At 40.7% G+C, this 26,599-nt stretch overlaps 1 protein-coding gene across 2 annotated transcripts in view; it reads left to right on the top strand.

Moving 5' to 3' along the window:
- DLGAP2 (DLG associated protein 2) overlaps positions 1-26,599 on the top strand; it is a 3,577,612-nt gene that overhangs the window by 2,803,881 nt on the left and 747,132 nt on the right. For both annotated transcript variants that reach the window (XM_069235822.1, XM_069235823.1), the window contains one exon: positions 10,547-11,616. In XM_069235822.1, the coding sequence (XP_069091923.1) occupies positions 10,547-11,616 (1,070 nt within the window). The remainder of the gene's footprint in view (positions 1-10,546; positions 11,617-26,599) is intronic.

The raw sequence follows: 26,599 nt of genomic DNA, 5'->3' as shown, positions 1-26,599 counted from the left end.
GAAAAGGGGCTACTTAAGTCGTTGGCACTACCAGTGCTGCAGGCCCACTAGTAGCATTTAATCTACAGGCCCTAGGCACATAGAGTGCACATTACTAGGGACTTATAAGTAAATTAAATAGTCCAATCAGGTATGATTCAAGGTTACCATGTTTTAAGGGAGAGAGCACATGCACTTTAGCACTGGTTAGCAGTGGTAAAGTGCGCAGAGTCTAAAAGCCAGCAAAGACAGTGTCCAAAAAGTGGAGGGAGGCAGGCAAAAAGTTAGGGGTGACCACGCTAAGGCTGTCAGGTCTAACAGTCATCGAGAAGATCGTCAACAGGCAACTGACCCACTTCCTTGAGGAAAACAACAATCTGGACCTGTCCCAATCCGGTTTCCACAGCAACCACAGCACTGAGACCACCCTCATCGCCGCCACCGACGACATCAGGGCCCTGCTGGACAAAGGCAAAACCGCAGCCCTCATCCTCCTGACCTCTCGGCCGCCTTCGACACCATTGCCACCACACTCTATGCACACGCCTCCACGGCGCAGGGATCCACGACAAAGCCCTGGACTGGATCACCTCCTTCCTCACCGGCAGAACCCAGAGAGTCCGCCTCCCTCCTTTCCGATCTGAAGCCACCAAGACAATCTGCGGCGTACCCCATGGATCTTCCCTCAGCCCGACCCTCTTCAGTATCTACATGGCACCACTCGCCAACATTGTCCGATCTCACAACCTCAACATCAACAACGACTCACCTTCTACACACCAAACCGACAGCTCGGCTCTGCCAACCTCACCCTAGTCACCGTTCCACGCATCCACAGGACAACAACCGGCAGCAGATCATTCTACTACCTCACCGCCAAGACCTGGAACACCCTCCCCATCCACTTACAGCAGATCAAGGACCTGCTGACCTTTAGGAGACACCTCAAGACCTGGCTGTTCGAGCAGTAGCAGCTCCCCCCCTCAACGCCTTGAGACCCTCGCGGGTGAGTAGCACGCCTTACAAATGTACTGATTTCTTGATTGGTTGATCCTGAGTTGATTTGTAAAGCTGACATCGCCTGGGCTAAAGAGGGATTTTTGGCATGTAGGCATGATGAAAAGGCTAGAGTCTCATTGTCAAATGTTTTATGTAATCATTATGCGCTGGGAAAACTTTAGAGTAATTTAGAGTTATACTTAAGATTGGATATGCTGGCTCGGAATAGAAGACTTTCAGCCTATTTTCATTTGAATTTGTTCCTGCAACTTTTTATGGGTTGGCGTACGTTCGCTGCCCCACCGCCAACTTGTACCTGTGATAGGACAGCTGCACAATTCACTTTACATTTTATATTTTTCTGCTTGAAGTGGGCAAGATTATGATATAAGTGTGTAGGCCTTCTTCTTATACATTTAAATTGTCAACATGCAAGGCCAGCATTACTGTATTTTCAGTCTCTAGAGAACCCCAAAGTTTGTAATTTGTCACGTTTTTATCAGGAGTGTTTTTTGCCCATTCTGGAATGTGATTGTTTTAAATTCTTGATTTTATGTCTCGTGTTTAAGATGTAGCTGATGTATTTGATCTATTTGATTGTATTTTTGTGATTTGCTATGTCAAATCGAATAAAGTTATTTGAACTGAAAATTAAAATACTCTCACCTAGAACTTGAAATGGATGCTATTTATGCACGCTACCCTATAACGTGTGTTGTATTTCACTTGAAAACAAGAGAAATTTAGGAAATATGGAGAATAATACTGAGCTGCATGGTCATCATATCCACGCTCACTATCAGAGATGTTACAAGAATGTGTGACAACATTAATTGCATCTTCTGATTCCAAAAGAAATGAGAACTTAAAGTCAACTGTATGCTGTTGAGTGCATGTTGCCTTTCACTATAACTATGGCAGTTCTATCGCTCCTGTCAAAATGTGCAAAAGATTGTTGTGCTGTAATGGACCTGCCAATCAATCATTATATTATTATCTAAAACACTGCCTATGAAAGATGAACATAAGACAATGAGCAATTGGTATTCTTAATAATGACAACTTTACTTTTTTACCTGGGAAACAAAATAGAACTTATTGTGGTATTTCAGTACATAATCTGTATTTTAGGCTAGTGAACGATTTAATATATTGAAAGCTCTTTCCTTGACTGCTTAAAGTGCCTCCTGTTCCTGGGTGTTAGTTTGGCAAACTTTATGACTGGGATCGCAGGGGACATCGAGAATGATGCTTAGCAGTCATAAAAGCCTTTCGTTTGCCTGCATTTCGCTGAGAGCTATTCAAAACTATATTAGCTGCAAACCTGACAGCAGTCTCTAGCCAGTACTAAATGTCATAATGTGGCAGGTAACATTCTATTTTACATTTTCCAACAAAGCTGTTCCTTCTCTGTTTCAGGCTCAAACTCAAATACACCTATTCCGAAGAGACACTGTCAAACATTTAATTTGATTTGCGTACAGGATCATTGTCTAACGAAATCGAACTGCTTCAAGTTAGTCTTGCTGAAAGGGAGTCTGGAACACATTGAATTTACTATCGATAGCATTGTTTTAAACTCTTTGTTAAGTACAGAAAGCTTTTTGACGAGTTTAGTTTCAGCTCGATTTAAAACAAAATTGTGTCCTTTGGAAAATCAAATGTATATATAACCAATGATAATTTCCATATGAAGACGATTTGTATAAATGTATACATTTTGATTCGGTTAATCATCGAATAGATTATTAATAAAATACTGTTATGTAGTCCAGAGATTCCACAATTGGTAGGAACTTTAGATTTTGAAATTATTTTTAAAAACTTACTAGAATTAGATTCAGAAAATGAAAAAAATAGAGTAGACACCAATTGAGCTTTGGCGTTTAAGATCAGAAGATGCATTACGATTTGAGAACTAGAGAGTAGGAGCAGTGCTTGAAATATTCCTGAAATGTCAGATTACACAGATCACCTCTTGGCGTCATGACCTCACAAACAACATGCTTTAAATTCACCTCCCCATATGCCATGCATTACATCCAGAGATACCAACAATACGGACACATGAAACTAATACTTGGTATTTATAGATGGAGCATTAATTTTAAGTATTAGAAATGTTTTTATACTAGGGGTTGACAAAACATGCTATTTTTATTGTTTTTTACATTTCCCTAATGCTGTATTCCAAGTTAAGAATGAAACTTTATCCTTGAGCAAAAAATGTAAGCCGTTCTCAATAAAATACAGGCACGATCTAGAGATTCTAGACATAAACTATCCGTCCATCTTTTGCGAATATTTACCAATGGGTGATTTAGTGACTCTAGTATTAGGCCATACTCCTACTACACTCTTCCTACCCTTGAAGGGTGAAGAAATTAGAGACAGATATCAGAGGATGTAAACAAGACTTGCTGCAGGAATCATGTAGGTGATTTATGTTTAGTCTACCAGCTTTAGGGACATTTTCAGCTAGACACAAGTCCATTAAGCCCACCTAAATTGAAATAAGCAGAAGGGGACGAGGGTGAATTGAGACAAACTAGAGGCAAGAAAAAAATAATTCCAGGCAGTAAGTGTATAGAGAGGGAGATATTTACAAAGAGAGATCTTGATTTTTGTTTAAGCATGAATGACAAAGTGAAAAATCAGTCGGTACTCTAGAGTCTACATTCTCAATACTCCACAACTACATTTCTGATTTGAGGGAGGCCTGTGCAATTCAACAGAAGTCTCACCTCCTCCGTAGTACATGTAATTAGGATGGGGATTTGCCGCCTTCCCCATATCATTCAGATTTCAGATTCGCTGTTATGTTGACATATTCACTTTTTTAACCTCAGCGCGCTAGTCCTAAATCTGAGAGTGAGGTAGACCCTTAGGTTCGGCAATTATGAAAGCAGCTTTGTATAACCCCGATTCGTAATACTTTCACTTTCACAACAGATTGTTGTTTTGAACACAGAATCGATGCCCACAATGCTTTAAGCAACTTAGGATCTCTTGCATCTATAGGTCTCTCCCCGTGCCAACCCAAATTGCTCAGGGCTGGATTTGCAGTGAAACGCGTTGTTTTATATGGAGTCTTAATTTAGTAAAAACATTGCAGTCTCTGAGGCTATTCGGTTGTGTACAGCAAACTGAAATACTCCAGAGACAGCTGAAAAACGCAGGTGAACTAATACGTCCTACGATGTCTGTCTTCGATAAACGTGAGTGGGTAGATATTGCTGAAGAGAATGAAAGAGAGAATATTAGGTTTTGGAAACAAGCTCTTTTTTTAGGATGATTCATAAATCGTAAAGGGCCATAGTTCTATTTTTAGTATGCTTCTGTAATTAGGCTTTCCAAATCCAGATTTCGATCAACAGCACAACCACGTTCAGCAAACAAACAATCAATTCACCAGCTTCACGTCCACCTGCGCTCTAGGTCTTTAGGGATACATTTATCTAGCTGCAGCATACTTAACACATCTTCTCAGCGAGGGTTGTATTACTGCAGTGCAGTGTTTGCACTGTTTTATTTATCATGGAAGTGCTTGTATGTTGTAATTTCTTTTTTTGTAGCTTGATTTCCATTACCAGACAGCTAGTCAGATAGGATATATGCAGAGGCGGCTCCTGTCAAGGCAAAGTGGTAGGGTGTGTGGGCTGGGGAGATGGGGGAATGGGGGTGGAGTACAAAACAAAGCCAACACGATTAGGCACTGTTCTGGCTCCACCTACTGCAGGCACAGGCATCCAGCTTGCCCTGCACCCAATCCCAACACTGCTCTCATGCTGCTAGCAGTATTAAAGCAGCATTAGGATTGGCCTGAGTGTCCTGGCTTTGCGCTCCCAGGCAGACTGGGAGCCTGGTCCTGCTGCCTCCAACCCGGCAACACATCTCGGGTTGGAGAGAGCTCAGTGCGCATGTACGTTTGGCCATCCTGAGACGGCCTGCAAAAAAAACACATGCATACTGAGGGGAGTGCACACCACTCCCCCTCCTTGCCTGTCATCTCCCAGGGCCCCGCCCCTTGAAAAATAATACAATAACAAACATTATTTATTATCATTTTACTTTTTAATTTGCAGCTGCTGCTGGCGGGGGGGCAACGGTCCTCGGTCATAACATAGGAGCCGCGGTAGATATACACTAACATATTATAGTTGCTACATAATGCATTGGTCGAGCTTTAGTTGTGTTCACTGCCCACTAAACGTTTTAATTTAGCACACGAAAACCAATGGAGCACTAGCGTAATTAATCCCCATAATGTTATTTTTTGTCTCTAATCTGACATTGGCTCATTGGTTTGTGCTTTTAATTGTCTTGTAATTGACATGCAGCTAGTATGTGTTAACTGTGTATTAGAAATGTGGCCTGCAATCTTCAGCACTGTGTACGTTATGTATTTAAACCCAAATACCTTTCCATTTAGTTCATACAATTGGTGTTTATAGTCTAAGAATGTATATTTCCACGGCTAGTTCTGATTTCCGTGACATGCACTACAAAGGAATGTCTGTTTTGATTCTATGAATATAATATTGTAGAGTCATCAATGAAGGGTAATTGTCTTATTTAGCTCGGTGCCCAATTATAAGTGGATCGAAATGACAACACACATCTTGATGCAGCAAAGATCAAATTTGTCAGTGAGGATAGGATGTGTGCTTATTACGAGCTATCTACCACCTCTTAGCTCTGGTCTTAGCCAAGACCTTTTACATTTAAAAAAAAGACGTACTACGGTTACGTGTGCATACATTAATGCAAGGACTTTCAGTTAACCCTTTTCATCCATTGGATTGTTGCTGTGTCATTCACATTTTGCTTTCACCCCTGAAGCATACAGCATAGAGCAATGGGTGAGCCCTCTTTAGTCACTGGTTCCCGTCTGAGAGTGCTAGGAAATATGACAAAGCATAACATTGTCATCTACACTGAAAGAAGTGCACATCAAAGGCAGGTCTCAATGTTTGCTTTTTAATTCATTTGTTGTCTTTTGCAAGAGCCAGACAGCTCTCCTAATACAGCTACTGCATGGCAAATGTGTATTCATTGGTGTGCATCACACACTTTCGTAACTATTTTGGATCCAAAACTTTCGAAAATGCTCTCCCATACCTGCTAATGTGTGCACCTGCCTCAGGTGTATGGGTGATCATCTTTGATTTTTTTTTTGTTGATCCTTAAAAAAAATCAGGAAAGCCACCTATGACTTTACCTGCATGCACATGGATCTACACAAACTCAAGTGTGGCCAAGCCTACACATGCATAGATGGCCCCCTTTGAATGCTTTTGTTAGACTTTAGAAGCAACCATTCAAATGAAACATGTATTGACAAGGTCATATGTTGATAGTTAATGCCATAACTGATGACTTTGCCAATGCATTTTGCAGTTTGGAATAGAGCAGTTTAAAGAACTGCTTCATAAGTTATCATACTTTCATCTTAAAACGATAGGGCTCCATAACAAGACCTTCATTACGAGTGGCCCTTAAAAATCCCTATAATTTTAACCCTTACTATTATTGTTACTGAGATATTGGTAATTCTAGGGTATTCTTGCCTTTTGGTGGGAAAAAGCAGTAATTCGTGTTTCTCTGGCAATTCCCACATGTGTTCCCAGTCTTTCGCAAAGAAATTTCAACTGGCAAAATCTCTGTGTGAAAAAAACACAAGTTATATTTCCAGTGGGCCCAATAACCCTTCTTGCCATGCCCATCACAATAAACTGTGTTCTTGTAATGGGAGACTAAGTGATGTCTGCAGTATTACTGCATTGATATCATCATATCTAAAGTTACTGATACCCTTTCGTATCAGTAATTTCATGATATAAAATATGGAATCAATTGCCAATTCAGATTGCATTTCACATGCAAAAGGGCGAGTTTGTGTAAAACTCAGTATTACTGCACCTGATTTATGTGATCATTCCTGATTTTCCACCTGGGTTTCCACCTTGAGATTTCTCTAGCTCATAGTTTGTGAAATGTCTAGGAGAGGAACAGACCAGACGTGCATTATTACCAGAGGAATTGTAGTCCAGGTTTAGCCAGCAATCTTGTTACTCACTGAATAGAGGTAACTTCCCATTCAGAATCAGGCTCATTGAAGGCTCAGTATGACTAACCATCACAGGCTACCAGAGGTATCCTTTCCATTAGGGCAGAGGAGCATCGCTCCCTGCTGCCAGTGCAGCAAACGTGAAAAATAAAATGGTAATAGAATAAATTACCATTTTATTTTTCACTGCTCACAACCCGAGCAGTGTTTGGGGGCAGGACAATACTGTTGACTGGCAGCTGACACTCACTCCCCTAGTGTACACTGCGCATATCAGTTTGTCCAGCTGTCTTGATCCGGCCAGCCTCATATGTGCAGTGTAAACCTCTCCACTCATCTGTCTGAGTCACCTGGGTGAAGAGCAGGCACAGGCCTCCTGTGCCTGCTGGAGTGCTGAGGCAGCCAGCTCCAGTCAATCCTGGCACTGCTCTGATGCTGCTCATCTGCAGCATGAAAGCAGTGTCAGAATTTGGAGAGGGAAACTGCCTGAGGCTCCAGCAAATGCCATTGCACTGATTAAACAAAGACGAGGATGAGGAGCAGGAGAGTGGGTAAGTACATTTTCCTTTTTGTGCTCTACTGACAGGCACTGTGAGAAAATCGCATTGTCTTCAGCTTTAATTCCAGCGCGCTCAGTCACGACCCGTTCTAATAACAAGGCATGATTAACAGCTTTGGAATTTGAACCTAAAGGCACTGTGATTTTTTTTACCATGCCTGTCACTGGACTGCAGCTCAACAACCCTCCATTGTTGAGGGTCACTGTCCGCTACTGCAAATCACAGCGTGATCTCTATTCTGTGACAATTGTAAAGAGTCACATGTTCACCTTAAAGCTTGCTAATTGTTTAACAACTCAAAATATAAGGGATTAAGGGCCTTATTTAGAGTTTGGTGTATGGGGTTACTCCATCACAAATATGACAGACATACGAACCCATTATAGCCTATGGAGATGCTGCAGACGGGAAATCCATTGAGTTTGGATTAACCCATCCGCCAAATTATAAATCAGGCATATAATTTTTTACTCTCAAAATATTAAACTGCAGTATTTATGGGGGCCTTATAGCACCAATTTCAATTCTAACATTGTGAGAAAAGACTGTCTTTTTTCATAACTTAAATTCTTAAATGCTCACCACGTAGTGCCTTTTTATTAGATACATAACAAAATGCATACAAAAAGGGGAATTTAATTATTGCTCCTCTGTTTATAGAAAGGAACACGTATTCTTTTTTAAAACTTTAATACTCGGAAGTTGGCAGCTGGAGTTCTGTCCTGTTTTTTCTGTGTTGGACTTTGGAAAAACGTATGTTATAAGATGAGGCACCTCAAAACAATGGCAGGCTGGCAAATATCTGCAGTTTAAAAATAATTTTGTTCACCATTCTGAAGGAATTTGTCAGTATGTGGCGGGGAGTATGTAAATGTAGCATGGGGCTCGCTCACATAGTTACTGACGTTTCAACAAATAGCTCACTACTCATAACCTATTTTGATCAGTATTGGTGTTATTGAGTGTTTACAAGACCCTTATAGAGCATCTACCTGCCTTCTATCTAAACCAGCATCTGATTATCTACGCCGAGGTATTGGCTTACCAAACATCTAGTTAGATGCTCAGCTATCTCAATTTTAAACTGTAATTGTTTGTTTAGTAATCAACAATTTAAATTTGCACTCTTCCAAGTATTTGCTAACATGTAACATTACACCAATATAGTATAATAATGTCAAATGTGAGTAAATCTGCTCCAGTAAACAGTTGTGGACGTTTCAGGGTGGAGATGATGCCACGAATCAGCAAGTTTGTGAATATTTCCAAAAAATAAGAAGGCATAGGGGGAGCCTGGATACAGTTGGAAGATTTACTCTTGTCCGGAGCAGTAAATTAACACCTAGGGAGACAAGAGGGAGTGAACACACACACAACTAATGTAGGTGTACCCCTTCCCCATAAACAAACAAAAACACAAAGGTATTTGGGCTACATGTTTTCTGGGTGTGCAAATGTATGCCAGTGTCGTAGTTTGGACTCTTGCTCTAGGCAAGACTGCTGGTTTAAGGATGACAGTACTTATGTTTGTAGGCGACTATGCCTATCCTGCAAGTTGCAACTGTCGTCCCAACCTTACCGGCTCACTAGCAGCACCTCACCAAAAACCCAAATAGTAAAAGGTGATTTGAGGCAGCCTTTACGCATGGACTCGAGAATAAGATCAGGGAGTGTCGTGGTTAAATGGAGATTACCCCTCTCTCACAGATACATTATGTCTCATCAAACATAGGTAATGACAAAGATGCAGTAAAGTTTCAATAGTTTTTATTTAACACAACTGCAATTTGCGATAAGTTGCATGGGCTGCAATGATTAGGATAATGAACAGTGCAAGAAACAGAATTGTGAAGAAGAGAGTCATTATTACAAAGATCCCCACCATCTTGCAATAGCATGTAAAAGACATAAGAGGTGTAATATGCCCTAATACCCTAATATGATAGGCCTAACCTCCTACCTAAACGAGAGCTGGGTTTGTTAAACCTAATCTGCCAATGCCATGTCCATGAGAGGAGCCGCCAACCCTTGTTACCTTGGAATGAGGTCTCTATCGCAGACTCCGCAGGGACACGAAGACTGGGTCAGCGTCAAGATGACGTGCAGCATCGATATCAGCGATGGTGGCGATGCCCTCTGGCTGGAATTCCTCTGATTATCTGTCTAAAGTACGATGTATTTATACTGATCTACCAGGACCTCTGATGTAGGTGTGTTCCCAAACAATAGATAATAGACATGCTTGGGGCGGCAATTATTATAAACAAATCCCTCGAAAGTATAGAGATGGAAAATCCCTAAGTGTGAACACCTACTGTTTGTTTGTCTTTGTCGCTTGATCTTGATGCTTTAGCGCGGTGGCACTGATAATGCAAAGCATAACAAGTGGCCTAACTATAAACAAGGCAGCCATCTTAGATTAATTAAATAATTAAATGGGTTAAGACAGTGCAAGCTAAGTAGGTTAAAAGTCACTAGGTGATGGGGCACGAGTCTGCAAGCCAAAGGCTAAGCTAACTCCTGTTATCCCATTAAAACAAACTAGGATTCACTACACCAGTTACATTTATGCATGCGAAAATGGTTTTGAAAGAGAGTAATTTAGAATTCATATGAATTTTAGTTGCCACCTCCCATACATACTTTTGGATTTCCCATTGCAGTACAAAATGCCACGAATGTACTCCAGTAGCGGACTGGAGCATAATGGGATGCATTCTGACTTTATTTTTAAAGAGGGTGCGAATAGCTGATCTTGTTAGTCTGTTGTAATGCTCCTGTTTATGATATGCTTGTTGTTTCACTAGGTAATAATGCATATGGAAACACTTTAGTGGGTAAATTGATATTTGAGATTTTTTTGTAGTTAATATTTAACCCATAAAGTATTATCATGATGACAGTCAGCAGTCACTGACTTGTTTTTTCCAATTAACAGATCAACAGGAACACTCATGGTCACCTTCTCAGCACTTCAATGAAGAAAGATACTCTCCTGCCCTAAAGAACATGAAAGGATTATCTGGCAGCCGCAATCAAACACAGCTATGTCCCGGTCATACTTGTGGCTTAGGACCTTCTGAGGATTGTGAGCACACTCATGATCACATGCACCATGGGCAGGAACCTAGGCAATCATATCTGCTCAGCCCTACGGAGAGCTGCCAAATGGACCATCACCGGTGCTCACCAAGGAGCTCCATTCACTCCGAATGCATGATAATGCCCATGATGATGAGCGATCATATGTCAAGTAGCACTTTTCCCAGAATGCACTATAATACGCATTTTGATACTAGAGATGACTGTGCAGTGTCACACACTAGTAGTAAAATTAATCGAATTCCTGCAAACCTTTTAGATCAGTTTGAGAAACAGCTTCCCCTTCATCAGGATGGTTTTCATACTTTACAATACCAGAGGACATCTACAGCAACAGAACAGCGCACTGAAAGCCCAGGACGAATACGTCACCTCGTTCATTCTGTCCAAAAACTTTTTACCAAATCTCATTCTTTGGAAGGGTCATCCAAAAGCAATGTCAATGGGACAAAAGGAGACAGTCGGGGGGATGATCACCATCATGGCCATCATAAACACAGTAAGAGGAGTAAAAGTAAAGAGCGTAAACCAGATAACAAACATAAAACTGGGATGACTGGCTGGTGGAGCTCTGATGACAATTTAGACAGTGATAGCACTTATCGAACACCTAGCGTGATGAATAGGCATCATGTGGATCATATCTCCCACTGCTATCCTGAACCTCTTCAAGGGCATTTTGGAGATCTTTCTCTGAAAACTTCCAAAAGTAACAATGATGTGAAATGTTCAGCTTGTGAAGGGCTGGCCATGACTCCAGAGGGCAAATATATGAAAAGGAGTTCTTGGTCTACGCTGACAGTAAGCCAGGCAAAAGAAGCCTATCGCAAGTCATCTCTAAATCTGGACAAGCCTTTGGTTCATCAGGAAATCAAATCTTCTTTGCGACCATGCCATTACCTTCAGGTAAGAATTGTTTGTAAACGTATTTTATTAACCATTCTACAACCCTGGTCCAATCAAGGGCATACCTTCAGGGGGTTGCTGATAAATGTACCCCCCTAACAAATGTATCTTCTGGCAAATACTTTGGTACAGGTGCTTTCAGTGGGGTACGGTAAAGTGTCTGTTGGATTCACATTTGTCACCCTTTCCACTGCCCCTTCAGCCCCTCCCATGTGCCCTGCTTGTTGTATTTGTTGGAAAATCTGAACCTCACCCCTCCACCAATCTTAATGACCAAGCTACACCCCTGCATCCAATCTATAACTTGAGCCATCCCCACTGCAGTGCATTTAGTAGCATATTGTTTCAGATGCTAAGATGAAATTTGCATTTATTATCAATGCCAGTGATTCAAATGCAGTCTTTGTGAATTTGATTTCTACATGGTGATGATACTGTAATTTCAATATTCCTCATACATATTGGATTGAGAATCACATTGAGGATACTGCTCAAGTAACTCAAAATTAATCAATGAAAATGTAGAAAATGTGTGCTTATACAGTAAAACTTATTTTCACAAGACAGCTCTAGAATATCATGCTAGGTATCGCACTGAAAAACAGAGTGTGTCAGAGAAAGTCCATGCTGGGAGTTATTACATTGTATTGGATTAAATGAAAAATCTGATTTTTAATAACTGACTATGCAAGTTCAAGTGAAGACTTCAGATGAGATAGCCAAATGAAAACCAGTTGAGGCCCTTGCGCGCAAAAAATAATTTGTTTTGTGCAGGAGAAATCTTGTAAAATTTGAGGCTCCCACATTTAGTGAACTTCACAAACTTTTTTTCATCATTTTACAGGTGTGTGGTTTTATGTAATTTCTAATCACAAAAACTGATTTGAGCAGATAATTTCTTGTAGGCACACCAGAGCTGCAGCAAGAGATGCTATGTTTTTGAACGGGTTTGCCACTGGTATTTCATCTGACTGTTCATAAGCCCTTGCATTCAGTTGTCACTTGAGCTAATGGTGAAGTACATTTGATAATTTTTTGTGAAATCAAATTTCACAAATGTTTTATGTTCATGTCTAGTCATATACTCACATCTTCCCTGATCAGAGAAAAGGCTGACAGCTATAATTTATAACTACCTAATTTTGCATTTGTTCTCATGAGGAGGTGATAGTGAAGTACTAAGGAAATAGCATGTCTTCTCTTTGTCCTATAAACTCAATAAAAACATCCCAACTGCCTAATACGGTGTTCCTTTAAGGTCCCCAGTGTTCTACTTGGTATTTCATTTTCTTTTCTGATCTTCTAAATTGTATGCATGGATGAATTAATAAATTGTTCATGTGTACCTTTATGGAATTATCCACCTTTAAGAGTTTATGTTAGTGCATAGAAACGTACTGAAGGAGATAGGAGGTTGCATGCTAGGATGTATTTTGAAAAAAGCTTTTTATTTCTGTACGGCAGTTGAGAATTTGAAGTGCTTGGATTAGTGACAAATGAAGCCTGAGAATTTTAGCTTTTTCAACCAAAATGGAAAGCCCACGACTTTGTTTAGTAGAAATTCAGATATTTTGACCCTAAAGGAGGTTTGGAGAGACTGATCTTAAATGTCTGTTATGTACAGTATTTGGAGCTATATGTTCTGAAAGAGTGGCTTACAGATAGGTTCTTATGTCTTAGGCACTATTTGCACCAGAAAACATTAGCGCTAATGGCTGAACTATGATTCTACTTAAGCACAAAAATGATGTGAACATCAGCATTTTAGACTGGTGGAGATCTGCAAGCTATTTGTGGAAAGTGTAATTACATTAAGGTAAACTACTCAAAGCTTCAGTTGATCACTGATCACACAACTATTCTTTTAAAAGTTGATGCTACAGTTAAAATATTGGGAAACATAGTTTGAGAGTAGAGTGGTGTGACAGTTCAGAATAATTCCCAACATTCCACAGTGGTTATTGTGGTATGATGTGGCTATACGCATGCACACAAATCCAAACAGACAATTACTTTGAAGGGTAAGCACATGTGTAAATAAAACTCAAACTTGAAAATGTGGTAGCAGATATTATTACATATCACCATCAATTCAATTATTAATTCAATAGCCTATAACAGCATATATCAATCAAATAACCAATGAACCTGTCAATGATAAAAAATAACATAGATAACATGTTAATTGTGACTAATGAGAGTGTATTTAAAACAGCACATTTGGCAGCACTTTGTTAATGGTAAAACTGGTTTGGACAACTCTTTTTTATGCAAATAAATGGAATATACCTTTTTTTAAAATAAATTTGGTGTGTGTGTGACTTAGATGCACCAATAGTTTTTTTACAATCCTCACAAGTTGGTTTCTTACTCCACATATGAGTTACTCACAAAGTTTTTCTTGAATGTAAATTTTCACACAGAATTTGAGGTTGAGAGGAGTGTGGATTTTTAAGGGTCTTCACAAACTTGCTTGATTGCGGGTATTCACAGACTTGTCAGTAGTCCCATACCACCTTTGAAAATGTTGGAGATTTGCTCCTGCCAAAGGCATGAGTGCATATCTTTCCCTTGTAGGAAGGGAAAAGTAAAGTTACTGCAAAATATTAATGTAGGTGTATGTGATGGAAGGAAAATGAGCACCTTTGAGAAAAAATGGGAAAAAGCTAGTAAGTTTTTGTGTTTTGTTTTAGAAATTAAACTATGCACATGCATTTTCTTGCTTGCAGTAATCGAATTCCCAGACCTGGTAATCTGCAACAGCCACAGTCACACTCCTAAAGGAAGAGGTTGTTTCAAACAACAAAATGTCCTTGCCACTATGGAAGTTTTCTTCCAGCGTATGAGGAGCATTTTTCTTTTTTCCTGTTTGGGAGCACCATCTTTTTCCTGGTGATCTCAAACAGAAAAAAGAATGTTATAAACGTTATTGTGAATTGGTCTATAGTTTGAATTGTTTGTGTGTTTTTTAATTGGGTTTGGGAAGAGTGTAACTAAGGATCTTTGCATGAATTCAGGACATATGTGGTCTCATATGTAATGGTTATGTTATGTGACAAGGGTATTTCCAGTTTTAAATGCTTGAACTGCTTGGAAAATTCAGATGTTAACCAATCAGGACCAGCTGACTTCCCCCTTGCATTAACTGAATCAATTGTTGTACTTCTTTTAATACTACTTTACCATGTACTAGATCTTGGTCCTTTTCTACTAGTGGGGTATATTAAGGGTGTTGAAAAAAATTATTCATAAAATGTGAGTCTGTTCTGTGCCTTCTGCATAGTTTTTCATATTATACATTTTTTTAATAGTTCTTGTTTTTTTAATTCAAATTTCTTCTGATGAGAGAATGGAGTATGTAACTTTATCATTCTGTTTTAGTTTCAGGTGATAGTTTAGTAGGTTCCTTTCCCCTCCCTCCCTGTAACACTGCCTATTTTTTAAAAGTGTCAGTTTTGCTTTGTTACTTCGAGGCTTATTGATCTAATATTTTTTAATTAATCAACTTGTCTCATTAAACTTTTAATGTGTACCTTAGTTGTCACAGATTTTTCAATGCCTTCTAGTTCCCTGGTCAGGGTTTCAATTTTCTTTCAATAAAGATTCTAATCCTGGATATTTCTACAATGAACCTTAAACAATTTACAGTCCATTTTAACCTTTATCATGGGAATATTGGAGATTGTACGATATTTTGTTTTTTTTAAGTGAAGTCGAATTTTGTTTTTATGATAATGGCATTTAATCTAAAGCTGAAGGAACACTAGTCTTTGGGTAAAGCGTTGAGTCTTTTTTATATAGCTAAAAGCCTTCCAGTGGGGAAGCCAGAATCTGTATCAGATGAAGTCACATCGAAATCAGGCACCTTTGCTGCAAAGTCCTGCTGAAGCTCCAGAGGTCTTGGAAGCCCAGCATTTTTCTAAGTTCCAACTTTTCAGACTTTCTGTGATAGTTCCAGTTATCCACTCTTTAGATGAGGACGTATTCCAGTACAGTTCACCAGCAAGATTCATTACAGGATCAGTTATAAGTAATCCACTAGTCCCTCCAGGAATAAGGCCTCTTGCAGCTTGTTATGTTGTTAAAGCCACAACGGAGGTAAGTCAACCAAACACTAGAGTTTACTTCTTAGTCCTGAGTAGAAGTGGGAGCAGGCCCAGCCTTTCAGGTCTCCTCACAGGTTACAGACAGAAAGTCCGGTCCTCCTCTCTTCTGCCACAGGTCCATACATAGTTCTGAAGAGCTGGGGGTGAGGTACCTATTTTAGGTGGGGGACTCTAGGACAAGGGGTGAAAAGATCTCAAGAGCAAACCCTCACACGTTTGAAGCAAACCTTGTTTGCCTCACTACAAACTATCCCCTTGTATACTATTTTCTGTAATTTCCAACAGATAGGGAGCTTCCGGAAGATGTAGCACTGTGTTTAAGGCTTCCCTCCTTACTGAACCACTCTAAACTGGCTCTGGTGCCAGATTTCTCTTCCACTGAAACATAAGCCTGGAGGTTAAAGTCCATTTTGAGGTGAAAGGACCTCTATTTTCCATGCTTCCCTTGTCATTAATCTATAAAAGTGAAGGTAGGCCCCTGGTCCCTTTTAAATTAGTGAAGGGCCTTGTCACTGCTAAACTGTAGTGCTTGAATTAAGTTGAGTTAAGTTGGGTCATATTCCTCCCTCTAGTCATCCAGAGAAGCCCAAACCCATTGTCTCTGCTCTTAACAGTATTCCACTCCTCATCGAAGCAGCAGTCAGCCAGCTGCATACAGGCAGCCAATGCTAATTAAGTCCCATAGACTTCGGGCAGGGAAAGCACAACTTTAAAAAAGTTACTTTTCAGACATAGGGCCTGATTACAACTTTGGAGGAGGGTGTTAATCTGTCCCAAATGTGACGGATATACCACCCGCCGTATTACGAGTCCATTATATCCTATGGAACTCGTAATACAGTGGGCAGGATATCCGTCACATTTGGGACGGATTAACACCCTCCTCCAAAGTTGTAATCAGGCCCATAATTATCAAGGTGCGCAGTGGGGGTTTGCTGTCCCGGGGAGGGGAGTCAGAGCAGGGCCTAGCAATCCTCACACTACACACGAACAAAAGCCTTGTACAGCAGCGGTTAGTTGCCTGTAAGGGGTTGGGCTCAGAGGCTGGAGGCAGGCCAAGGACTATGGCCATCCTCATAATACACCCTCAAGAGACGGGTGTGAAAAGCATTCAAATACACCAATTCAAAAAATCAGTAAGACACAACACACAATAAAAATCCTACACAAATTTATAAAAATAGAAAATATATTTATTTTTCAAATGTCACCAAAACAATGGAGCCCTGCTCGGATAAACTGAGCGGGAGGCCTCTGTCAAAGTTTACCTTCAGACCTAGTCACTTTACTGGAGCTTTTCTCACATCATTAGATTGCTTTTCTGTGAGGCCCTGGTCAAATCCTGGAAGTCTGGAGTGCCGGAGCTTTCAGCATGATGAACCTGAAATTCAGGCCGTGTCACTGTTGAATGCAGTCAGCTTGACTCGTGACAACGGGTCAGTCCACTTATGGAGCTTTTTCCAAAAGTTGTTCCAAACTTCTCCAATCATCTGGAATTTCTTTGTGAAGTTCCCCTTGCAAGTTCAAATTGTCCAAAGGTCTAGAGGCTCTGAGATGGTCCTTGGAACTTTGGAGCTACAATTACCACAATGCACTTGGCAAATCCTTAAAAGTCCACTGGACGCATTCCAGGCTTGGGACTTCTTGAGGAAGATGGTGCAGGGAAGCTCTGTTAACCTGCTGCTTTCAGGGGGGTACTGTTTATTCCTTTTGAAAGCAAAGCAAAGCAAAGTCCTCAGGACTGTAGCTCCCAGTGTGCAACAGGAGCAGTCCTTCAGAGAGCAGTCCTTTGGGGTGCTGACCAGAGTTTCAGCAGGGCAGTCCTTCTTCTCCTTGTATTTTCAGGCAGCAGATCTGAGTTGCTATACATCTCTCAAATATTTATTCAATGGTCTGGGGTGACACGCAGAGGTGTACCCCTATCCAATGAGATACTGGGTGCCACCCAAATGAATGACAGCTTCCTCCAAAGTGGGGCATATTCCTGTCCCACAAGTCACTGCACTTTGAAAATCAAAGATGGTGGAGCAAGACCTGGCTAAACCATCCTACTGGTGTGGCTCATTTCCATTACCACTCCCCCCCCCCCTCCAGAGCATCTGCAACTTCCATTCCTTGGTCTGACATCTGGCTCAGGGCACAGGGAGATGGAGTAGGCCTGGCTGGCATTCCTTTCTGTGCTGTTCTTGTTGAACTCTATAAATGAAGTGGGGACTGGGAGATTATCTGGTCCAGTGCACAGTCTCCCTAGGATAAACCTATAATATCAATCAGGGTGCACTGTTCCACACTAGAGAAAAAATATAAGGCAACCTATGTTTGTACTGAGTATCCTCAGGAGAGCCCTCAAGCACCCACTTGGGTGACTGATATCATCATCGGGCTTACTCCTCGCCAGACTGGTGCTGCAATGCCTGGCGGGCAACCCAGCAATCTGGGTGGCACTCAACCATAGTGAAATTGTTAACAACACGGGTCTGTAAAAACTAAATAAAGCAAGGAGAGTGTAGAAAACAAGACAGAGTACTTAAAATTAGCTCTGACCCTAAGCTATTATTTTTAATGCGATAGAGGAAGGGTTCAGGCCAAGATTAAAAACAAAGATTTCAGAATGTTAACTGGAAATAATGTACCAGGACATTCTATGATAAGGGAAGGTAGTTTACCTCATCCTACATGGTCAACATGTTTCGCGTCTATGGTTGGTCACAAAGTGATCCCGTGACGCTTCTTCAGGACCCACGAAAAAACAGTCTTTAATAATTAAACTACTTCTCCTATGTGTCAGAAATGAATTAAGTGCATTTATAGTCACTTACAGAGTAGGAGACAAAGTATGTCTATATCAGTTGGTCAGTACAGTCGCCCTGTATATAATCAAAAAGACACACAACAGTTAGTGCCAGCGGACAAAAAACGAAACACGAAAACACATACAATTTCAGAAAATGACAGTTGTGGTCACCCATAATCTGTGAATAGTCAATGTACACTTATGTAAGTAAAGTTTGGTCAATCAAACAAATTTGTAAGTTGATGCAATGCTTACCATCCCTTATTAGTGATTGGGCTCCTTAGGTCTGCGCTAGCATCAACCAAGGAGGGTCAACTGAATAAAAATAATAATGGTATAAGGTAATTAAGCATCGCAACAGATGTTTGGAGATATATATTTAAACAAGTTAATTTTCAGACTCGTATTAGTAGTTATAATGTTAAATGCGTATGTACACACATCAAGATAAAACCACTCATTTATGATGTTTAATGAAAGTACTGTGGAGGAGCAAAAAGGGTATATGACCCTGTCTCTTATGATAAAAGATATAACTGCCAAACTGGTTATGCAATATTATAAGAGTAAGGTCTAGAGATTATCAAAAAAGTCTCCATAACAGGTCGAGTCCATACGGAGGCAATTGCCCAGGAGAGCGGAGACTTTAAGGTGACAGAGGTCACCCTGTATGGGAATAAGTCTACTGATGTAGCAATACTGTCCGTTGTGCATGCTCATTAAGCCCGGTAAGCCCACACTTACTTTTGAAACTTCCTTGGCTTGTCCGGGGACCTACCCCTGCCGCGCGCCTGTAGACGGCGTTTCAGCGTGGCTCGGGATTATTTAAACAAGCGCTGGATAGCGCGACCGTGCCGGATCCAACCAGCTGGTTGTTCCGGGTTTACAAAAATAGACATAGGACTACCAATGTGGCGGCCATATTGGGTAGTCCGTCGATGGTGAAGGCTTCCAATGTCAATATTAGCCCCGTCGAAGAACGGAATGAATAGTGGGTGCCATCTTATAAAAGGTTATAAGGATATGTAAGAAGGGGCACAGAGCGATGGAAATGTTCCTAAGATTACCCTTTCTTTGTTTTGGATTTAAGGAGGTAGTACTTTGGTCCAGTAGTGATAATAAAAGCTTATTGTCATAAAAAAAAATTTTTTTTAAAGGATTTTCAAAGAAAGGATTATTGAAAAAAGGGGAAAATTGAGAACTCGGGTAAGTGAGCGAGAATATTCAAGAATGATGGGACTTCTTTAAAGAGTATTGAAAAGAAGCATTCCAATAGGGTAGAAGACGGATAGGTATTGGTCTATCAAACAAGTACATTATAAGACCGGAATACGGAGACCCATAGTTTTCTCTAAAGTCTAAGGTGTTAATAAGTTCCAAGGTATGTCGTCATTCAGTCCTTCTTTATGGGTTTTCAATCGGAAGACCCATTTCTGTTCAATCTTAAACAGTAGGTTTGAATTGCTGCTGTCATGTCTTAGTGTTTGTAGTACTATCCACCACATATCATCCGGACCGTGTTTAGCATCCCAAAAATGTGCACTAAGCTTAGTGGTGACGCGGGAACATCTGATATTGCTCCGGTGTTCATTAATTCGTAACTTAACAGGGCGGGTGGTCATCCCAATATATTGTAAGTTACACGGACAGGAGATTAAATAAATACACTGTCGTGTGTTACAATTTGTGTGTTTTTTCAGGTGCCAAGTCCCAAAATAGTTGAGATCAATGCTATCAAGATGTTTAGTAAAGGGGCAGACATTACATGAGCCACATGGGTGGTGACCCGTCACTGGAGGTAGATTCCACAGTGTAGTTTGTTTTTGTGTCGGATTCGACACACGAGGTCGGGTGTGAACCAGTATGTCTCGTATATTAGTTGACCTCTTAAAGGCAAACAGTGGTTTAGGAATTGTTGTCCCTCCACTCTGTAGTATACTCCACCGTTTATTGATCAACTTCTTGATGGTGTTGGATAGTGGAGTAAACGTGGAAACACACGTCATACGTGTTTCTGGATCTTTCGGTGTTGAATTTAACAGAGCTTCCCTATGATTATTACGTGCTCTTTTGTAAGCACAATTAATAATCTTGTTAGGATAATGTCGGTCCTGTAATTTGCATTTCAAATCTCGTGATTGGGTGTCGAAGGTTTGTGTAGTGCTGCAGTTACGTCGTAACCTCAAAAATTGCCCAAATGGAAGGTTATCCCGCAATGCCTTTGGATGATGACTATTGTATACAAGTAGACTGTTACGATCTGTGCTTTTATGAAAAGTAGTGGTGATAAGTGTGCCGTTGTCAATTTTAATGACCAGATCCAAAAATGTTACTTGTGAGAGGGATGAGTGGGCAGTGAATCTCAGAAATGGATCAAGGGAATTGATCCAAGTAGTGAATGCCTCAATTTCGTCAAAGGGACCACTACAAATAATGAGAATGTCGTCAATGTACCTTTTCCATAGGGAAATTTTATTGAAAAATGGATTAGCTGTTTGTAGTATGAAAAGTTTCTCAAAGTTGTACATATACAAGCAAGCCAGACTGGGGGCAAAGGTACTACCCATTGATGTCCCTTGAATTTGGTGAAAAAGTGAGTCTTCAAATTGAAAGAAGTTGTTTTTCATTGCTAGAGTAGGGCATTGCATAATGAAGTGAACTGGGGTGGAGGATGTCCATGTACTAGCGAGTAGGGCTGTTTCCACTACTTGTAGGGTCAGGTCCTGTGGGATGTTAGTGTACAGTGCTTCTACGTCAAGTGTAATTAGGGCTTTTGCTTCATTAGATAGGTTAATGTTCTCAATATTGTTGAGCACATGAGTCGTGTCCTTCAAATAAGTACTGGATTCTTTCACCAGAGGTTGGAGGAAAACGTCACAGAATACAGAAAGGGGCTCTAGAACGGATCCGATGCCTGATACAATGGGTCGCCCCAGGGGTGGGCAAATCCCTTTGTGAATTTTTGGAAGACAGTAGAAATACGGGGTCCTAGGGTGAATAGTATCTAGGAACTCTGCTTCCTTGGGGGAAATCCATGTATTGTTTTTTGCTTCTTCTATCATACTCCTGATTGTTTTCTGTAAATCTGTGGTAGGGTCATGTGTCAGATGAGCATAGTGAACTCTGTCACTTAAGAGTCGTAAACATTCCTGCCTGTACTCCTCAGTGTTCATAATCACAATTGCACCCCCTTTGTCAGCGGGTTTTATAATGATAGATTGATCAGAGGCTAGGTCATCGAAAGCCTTCTTTTCGGTAGCTGGTAAGTTCATGAATGGTCTATTAGGACAAATATTCTCTATGTCTGTCATGACCGCTTTTTCAAAAGTCAACACTTCAACAGGGAGTGAATGAGTAGGGGGAGTGAATGTAGAAGGTTTTTTAAGGCCTGTATCGTTGTTCCCAGGCAAGGACGGCCTATCTAAGAAGAAAAAATGAAGTCGTATTTTCCTGAAAAATTGTGCAAGTTCACAATTAAAACGGAAAGGGTCTTCTGGTGGAGTGGGGACGAAGCCCAAGCCTTTATTCAGGGCTGTCAGTTCATCAGTGGAGAGATTTCTGTTGGAAAGATTAACCACTAGGCTCTCGGTGGAGGGGGAGTTCTGCCCTGGCTTCGGGTAACCATTTGAGGTTCCTCTCTGTTCCAATGGACCCTTCTGCCTCTGCCTCAAGGAGTGGTTAATCTTTCCAACAGAAATCTCTCCACTGATGAACTGACAGCCCTGAATAAAGGCTTGGGCTTCGTCCCCACTCCACCAGAAGACCCTTTCCGTCTTAATTGTGAACTTGCACAATTTTTCAGGAAAATACGACTTCATTTTTTCTTCTTAGACAGGCCGTCCTTGCCTGGGAACAACGATACAGGCCTTAAAAAACCTTCTACATTCACTCCCCCTACTCATTCACTCCCTGTTGAAGTGTTGACTTTTGAAAAAGCGGTCATGACAGACATAGAGAATATTTGTCCTAATAGACCATTCATGAACTTACCAGCTACCGAAAAGAAGGCTTTGAATGACCTAGCCTCTGATCAATCTATCATTATAAAACCCGCTGACAAAGGGGGTGCAATTGTGATTATGAACACTGAGGAGTACAGGCCGGAATGTTTACGACTCTTAAGTGACAGAGTTCACTATGCTCATCTGACACATGACCCTACCACAGATTTACAGAAAATAATCAGGAGTATGATAGAAGAAGCAAAAAACAATACATGGATTTCCCCCAAGGAAGCAGAGTTCCTAGATACTATTCACCCTAGGACCCCGTATTTCTACTGTCTTCCAAAAATTCACAAAGGGATTTGCCCACCCCCGGGGCGACCCATTGTATCAGGCATCGGATCCGTTCTAGAGCCCCTTTCTGTATTCTGTGACGTTTTCCTCCAACCTCTGGTGAAAGAATCCAGTACTTATTTGAAGGACACGACTCATGTGCTCAACAATATTGAGAACATTAACCTATCTAATGAAGCAAAAGCCCTAATTACACTTGACGTAGAAGCACTGTACACTAACATCCCACAGGACCTGACCCTACAAGTAGTGGAAACAGCCCTACTCGCTAGTACATGGACATCCTCCACCCCAGTTCACTTCATTATGCAATGCGCTACTCTAGCAATGAAAAACAACTTCTTTCAATTTGAAGACTCACTTTTTCACCAAATTCAAGGGACATCAATGGGTAGTACCTTTGCCCCCAGTCTGGCTTGCTTGTATATGTACAACTTTGAGAAACTTTTCATACTACAAACAGCTAATCCATTTTTCAATAAAATTTCCCTATGGAAAAGGTACATTGACGACATTCTCATTATTTGGAGTGGTCCCTTTGACGAAAGTGAGGCATTCACTACTTGGATCAATTCCCTTGATCCATTTCTGAGATTCACTGCTCACTCATCCCTCTCACAAGTAACATTTTTGGATCTGGTCATTAAAATTGACAACGGCACACTTATCACCACTACTTTTCATAAAAGCACAGATCGTAACAGTCTACTTGTATACAATAGTCATCATCCAAAGGCATTGCGGGATAACCTTCCATTTGGGCAATTTTTGAGGTTACGACGTAACTGCAGCACTACACAAACCTTCAACACCCAATCACGAGATTTGAAATGCAAATTACAGGACCGACATTATCCTAACAAGATTATTAATTGTGCTTACAAAAGAGCACGTAATAATCATAGGGAAGCTCTGTTAAATTCAACACCGAAAGATCCAGAAACACGTATGACGTGTGTTTCCACGTTTACTCCACTATCCAACACCATCAAGAAGTTGATCAATAAACGGTGGAGTATACTACAGAGTGGAGGGACAACAATTCCTAAACCACTGTTTGCCTTTAAGAGGTCAACTAATATACGAGACATACTGGTTCACACCCGACCTCGTGTGTCGAATCCGACACAAAAACAAACTACACTGTGGAATCTACCTCCAGTGACGGGTCACCACCCATGTGGCTCATGTAATGTCTGCCCCTTTACTAAACATCTTGATAGCATTGATCTCAACTATTTTGGGACTTGGCACCTGAAAAAACACACAAATTGTAACACACGACAGTGTATTTATTTAATCTCCTGTCCGTGTAACTTACAATATATTGGGATGACCACCCGCCCTGTTAAGTTACGAATTAATGAACACCGGAGCAATATCAGATGTTCCCGCGTCACCACTAAGCTTAGTGCACATTTTTGGGATGCTAAACACGGTCCGGATGATATGTGGTGGATAGTACTACAAACACTAAGACATGACAGCAGCAATTCAAACCTACTGTTTAAGATTGAACAGAAATGGGTCTTCCGATTGAAAACCCATAAAGAAGGACTGAATGACGACATACCTTGGAACTTATTAACACCTTAGACTTTAGAGAAAACTATGGGTCTCCGTATTCCGGTCTTATAATGTACTTGTTTGATAGACCAATACCTATCCGTCTTCTACCCTATTGGAATGCTTCTTTCCAATACTCTTTAAAGAAGTCCCATCATTCTTGAATATTCTCGCTCACTTACCCGAGTTCTCAATTTTCCCCTTTTTTCAATAATCCTTTCTTTGAAAATCCTTTAAAAATTTTTTTTTTTTATGACAATAAGATTTTATTATCACTACTGGACCAAAGTACTACCTCCTTAAATCCAAAACAAAGAAAGGGTAATCTTAGGAACATTTCCATCGCTCTGTGCCCCTTCTTACATCCTTATAACCTTTTATAAGATGGCACCCACTATTCATTCCGTTCTTCGACGGGGCTAATATTGACATTGGAAGCCTTCACCATCGACGGACTACCCAATATGGCCGCCACATTGGTAGTCCTATGTCTATTTTTGTAAACCCGGAACAACCAGCTGGTTGGATCCGGCACGGTCGCGCTATCCAGCGCTTGTTTAAATAATCCCGAGCCACGCTGAAACGCCGTCTACAGGCGCGCGGCAGGGGTAGGTCCCCGGACAAGCCAAGGAAGTTTCAAAAGTAAGTGTGGGCTTACCGGGCTTAATGAGCATGCACAACGGACAGTATTGCTACATCAGTAGACTTATTCCCATACAGGGTGACCTCTGTCACCTTAAAGTCTCCGCTCTCCTGGGCAATTGCCTCCGTATGGACTCGACCTGTTATGGAGACTTTTTTGATAATCTCTAGACCTTACTCTTATAATATTGCATAACCAGTTTGGCAGTTATATCTTTTATCATAAGAGACAGGGTCATATACCCTTTTTGCTCCTCCACAGTACTTTCATTAAACATCATAAATGAGTGGTTTTATCTTGATGTGTGTACATATGCATTTAACATTATAACTACTAATACGAGTCTGAAAATTAACTTGTTCAAATATATATCTCCAAACATCTGTTGCGATGCTTAATTACCTTATACCATTATTATTTTTATTCAGTTGACCCTCCTTGGTTGATGCTAGCGCAGACCTAAGAAGCCCAATCACTAATAAGGGATGGTAAGCATTGCATCAACTTACAAATTTGTTTGATTGACCAAACTTTACTTACATAAGTGTACATTGACTATTCACAGATTATGGGTGACCACAACTGTCATTTTCTGAAATTGTATGTGTTTTCGTGTTTCGTTTTTTGTCCGCTGGCACTAACTGTTGTGTGTCTTTTTGATTATATACAGGGCGACTGTACTGACCAACTGATATATACATACTTTGTCTCCTACTCTGTAAGTGACTATAAATGCACTTAATTGATTTCTGACACATAGGAGAAGTAGTTTAATTATTAAAGACTGTTTTTTCGTGGGTCCTGAAGAAGCGTCACGGGATCACTTTGTGACCAACCATAGACGCGAAACATGTTGACCATGTAGGATGAGGTAAACTACCTTCCCTTATCATAGAATGTCCTGGTACATTATTTCCAGTTAACATTCTGAAATATTTGTTTTTAATCTTGGCCTGAACCCTTCCTCTATCGCATTAAAAATAATAGCTTAGGGTCAGAGCTAATTTTAAGTACTCTGTCTTGTTTTCTACACTCTCCTTGCTTTATTTAGTTTTTACAGACCCGTGTTGTTAACAATTTCACTATGGTTGAGTGCCACCCAGATTGCTGGGTTGCCCGCCAGGCATTGCAGCACCAGTCTGGCGAGGAGTAAGCCCGATGATGATATCAGTCACCCAAGTGGGTGCTTGAGGGCTCTCCTGAGGATACTCAGTACAAACATAGGTTGCCTTATATTTTTTCTCTAGTGTGGAACAGTGCACCCTGATTGATATTAACTGTTCTTGTTGAAGCCTGCTTTGATTTACACAGCCCCCTTTCTGGCCTGTAAGCTGCAGCTGCAGAGCCCCATCCGCCAGATGAGCTCTGTTCTATATAGGCTACTTGTCACCTCATCAAAGCAGCCTGGTTAAGCCTGTTAAGGTTGGTGATTCATAAGAGGCTGCTAAAAGGCTGATTTGTGGCTCACAGAAAAGAAAGTCCTATAACTTATCTTCTGTATTAGTTATTATAATACAATATTCTAAAGTTAGCCCATGGAACTAGGTATCTACAATGAGAAAAAATGAAGTGGGCA

The sequence above is a fragment of the Pleurodeles waltl genome, chromosome 5 (assembly GCF_031143425.1).
Source record: "Pleurodeles waltl isolate 20211129_DDA chromosome 5, aPleWal1.hap1.20221129, whole genome shotgun sequence".
In the NCBI taxonomy this organism is placed as follows: Eukaryota; Metazoa; Chordata; class Amphibia; order Caudata; family Salamandridae; genus Pleurodeles; species Pleurodeles waltl.
The sequence above is the reverse complement of the archived record's forward strand: the minus strand, read 5'-3'. Positions and strand labels throughout refer to the sequence as shown.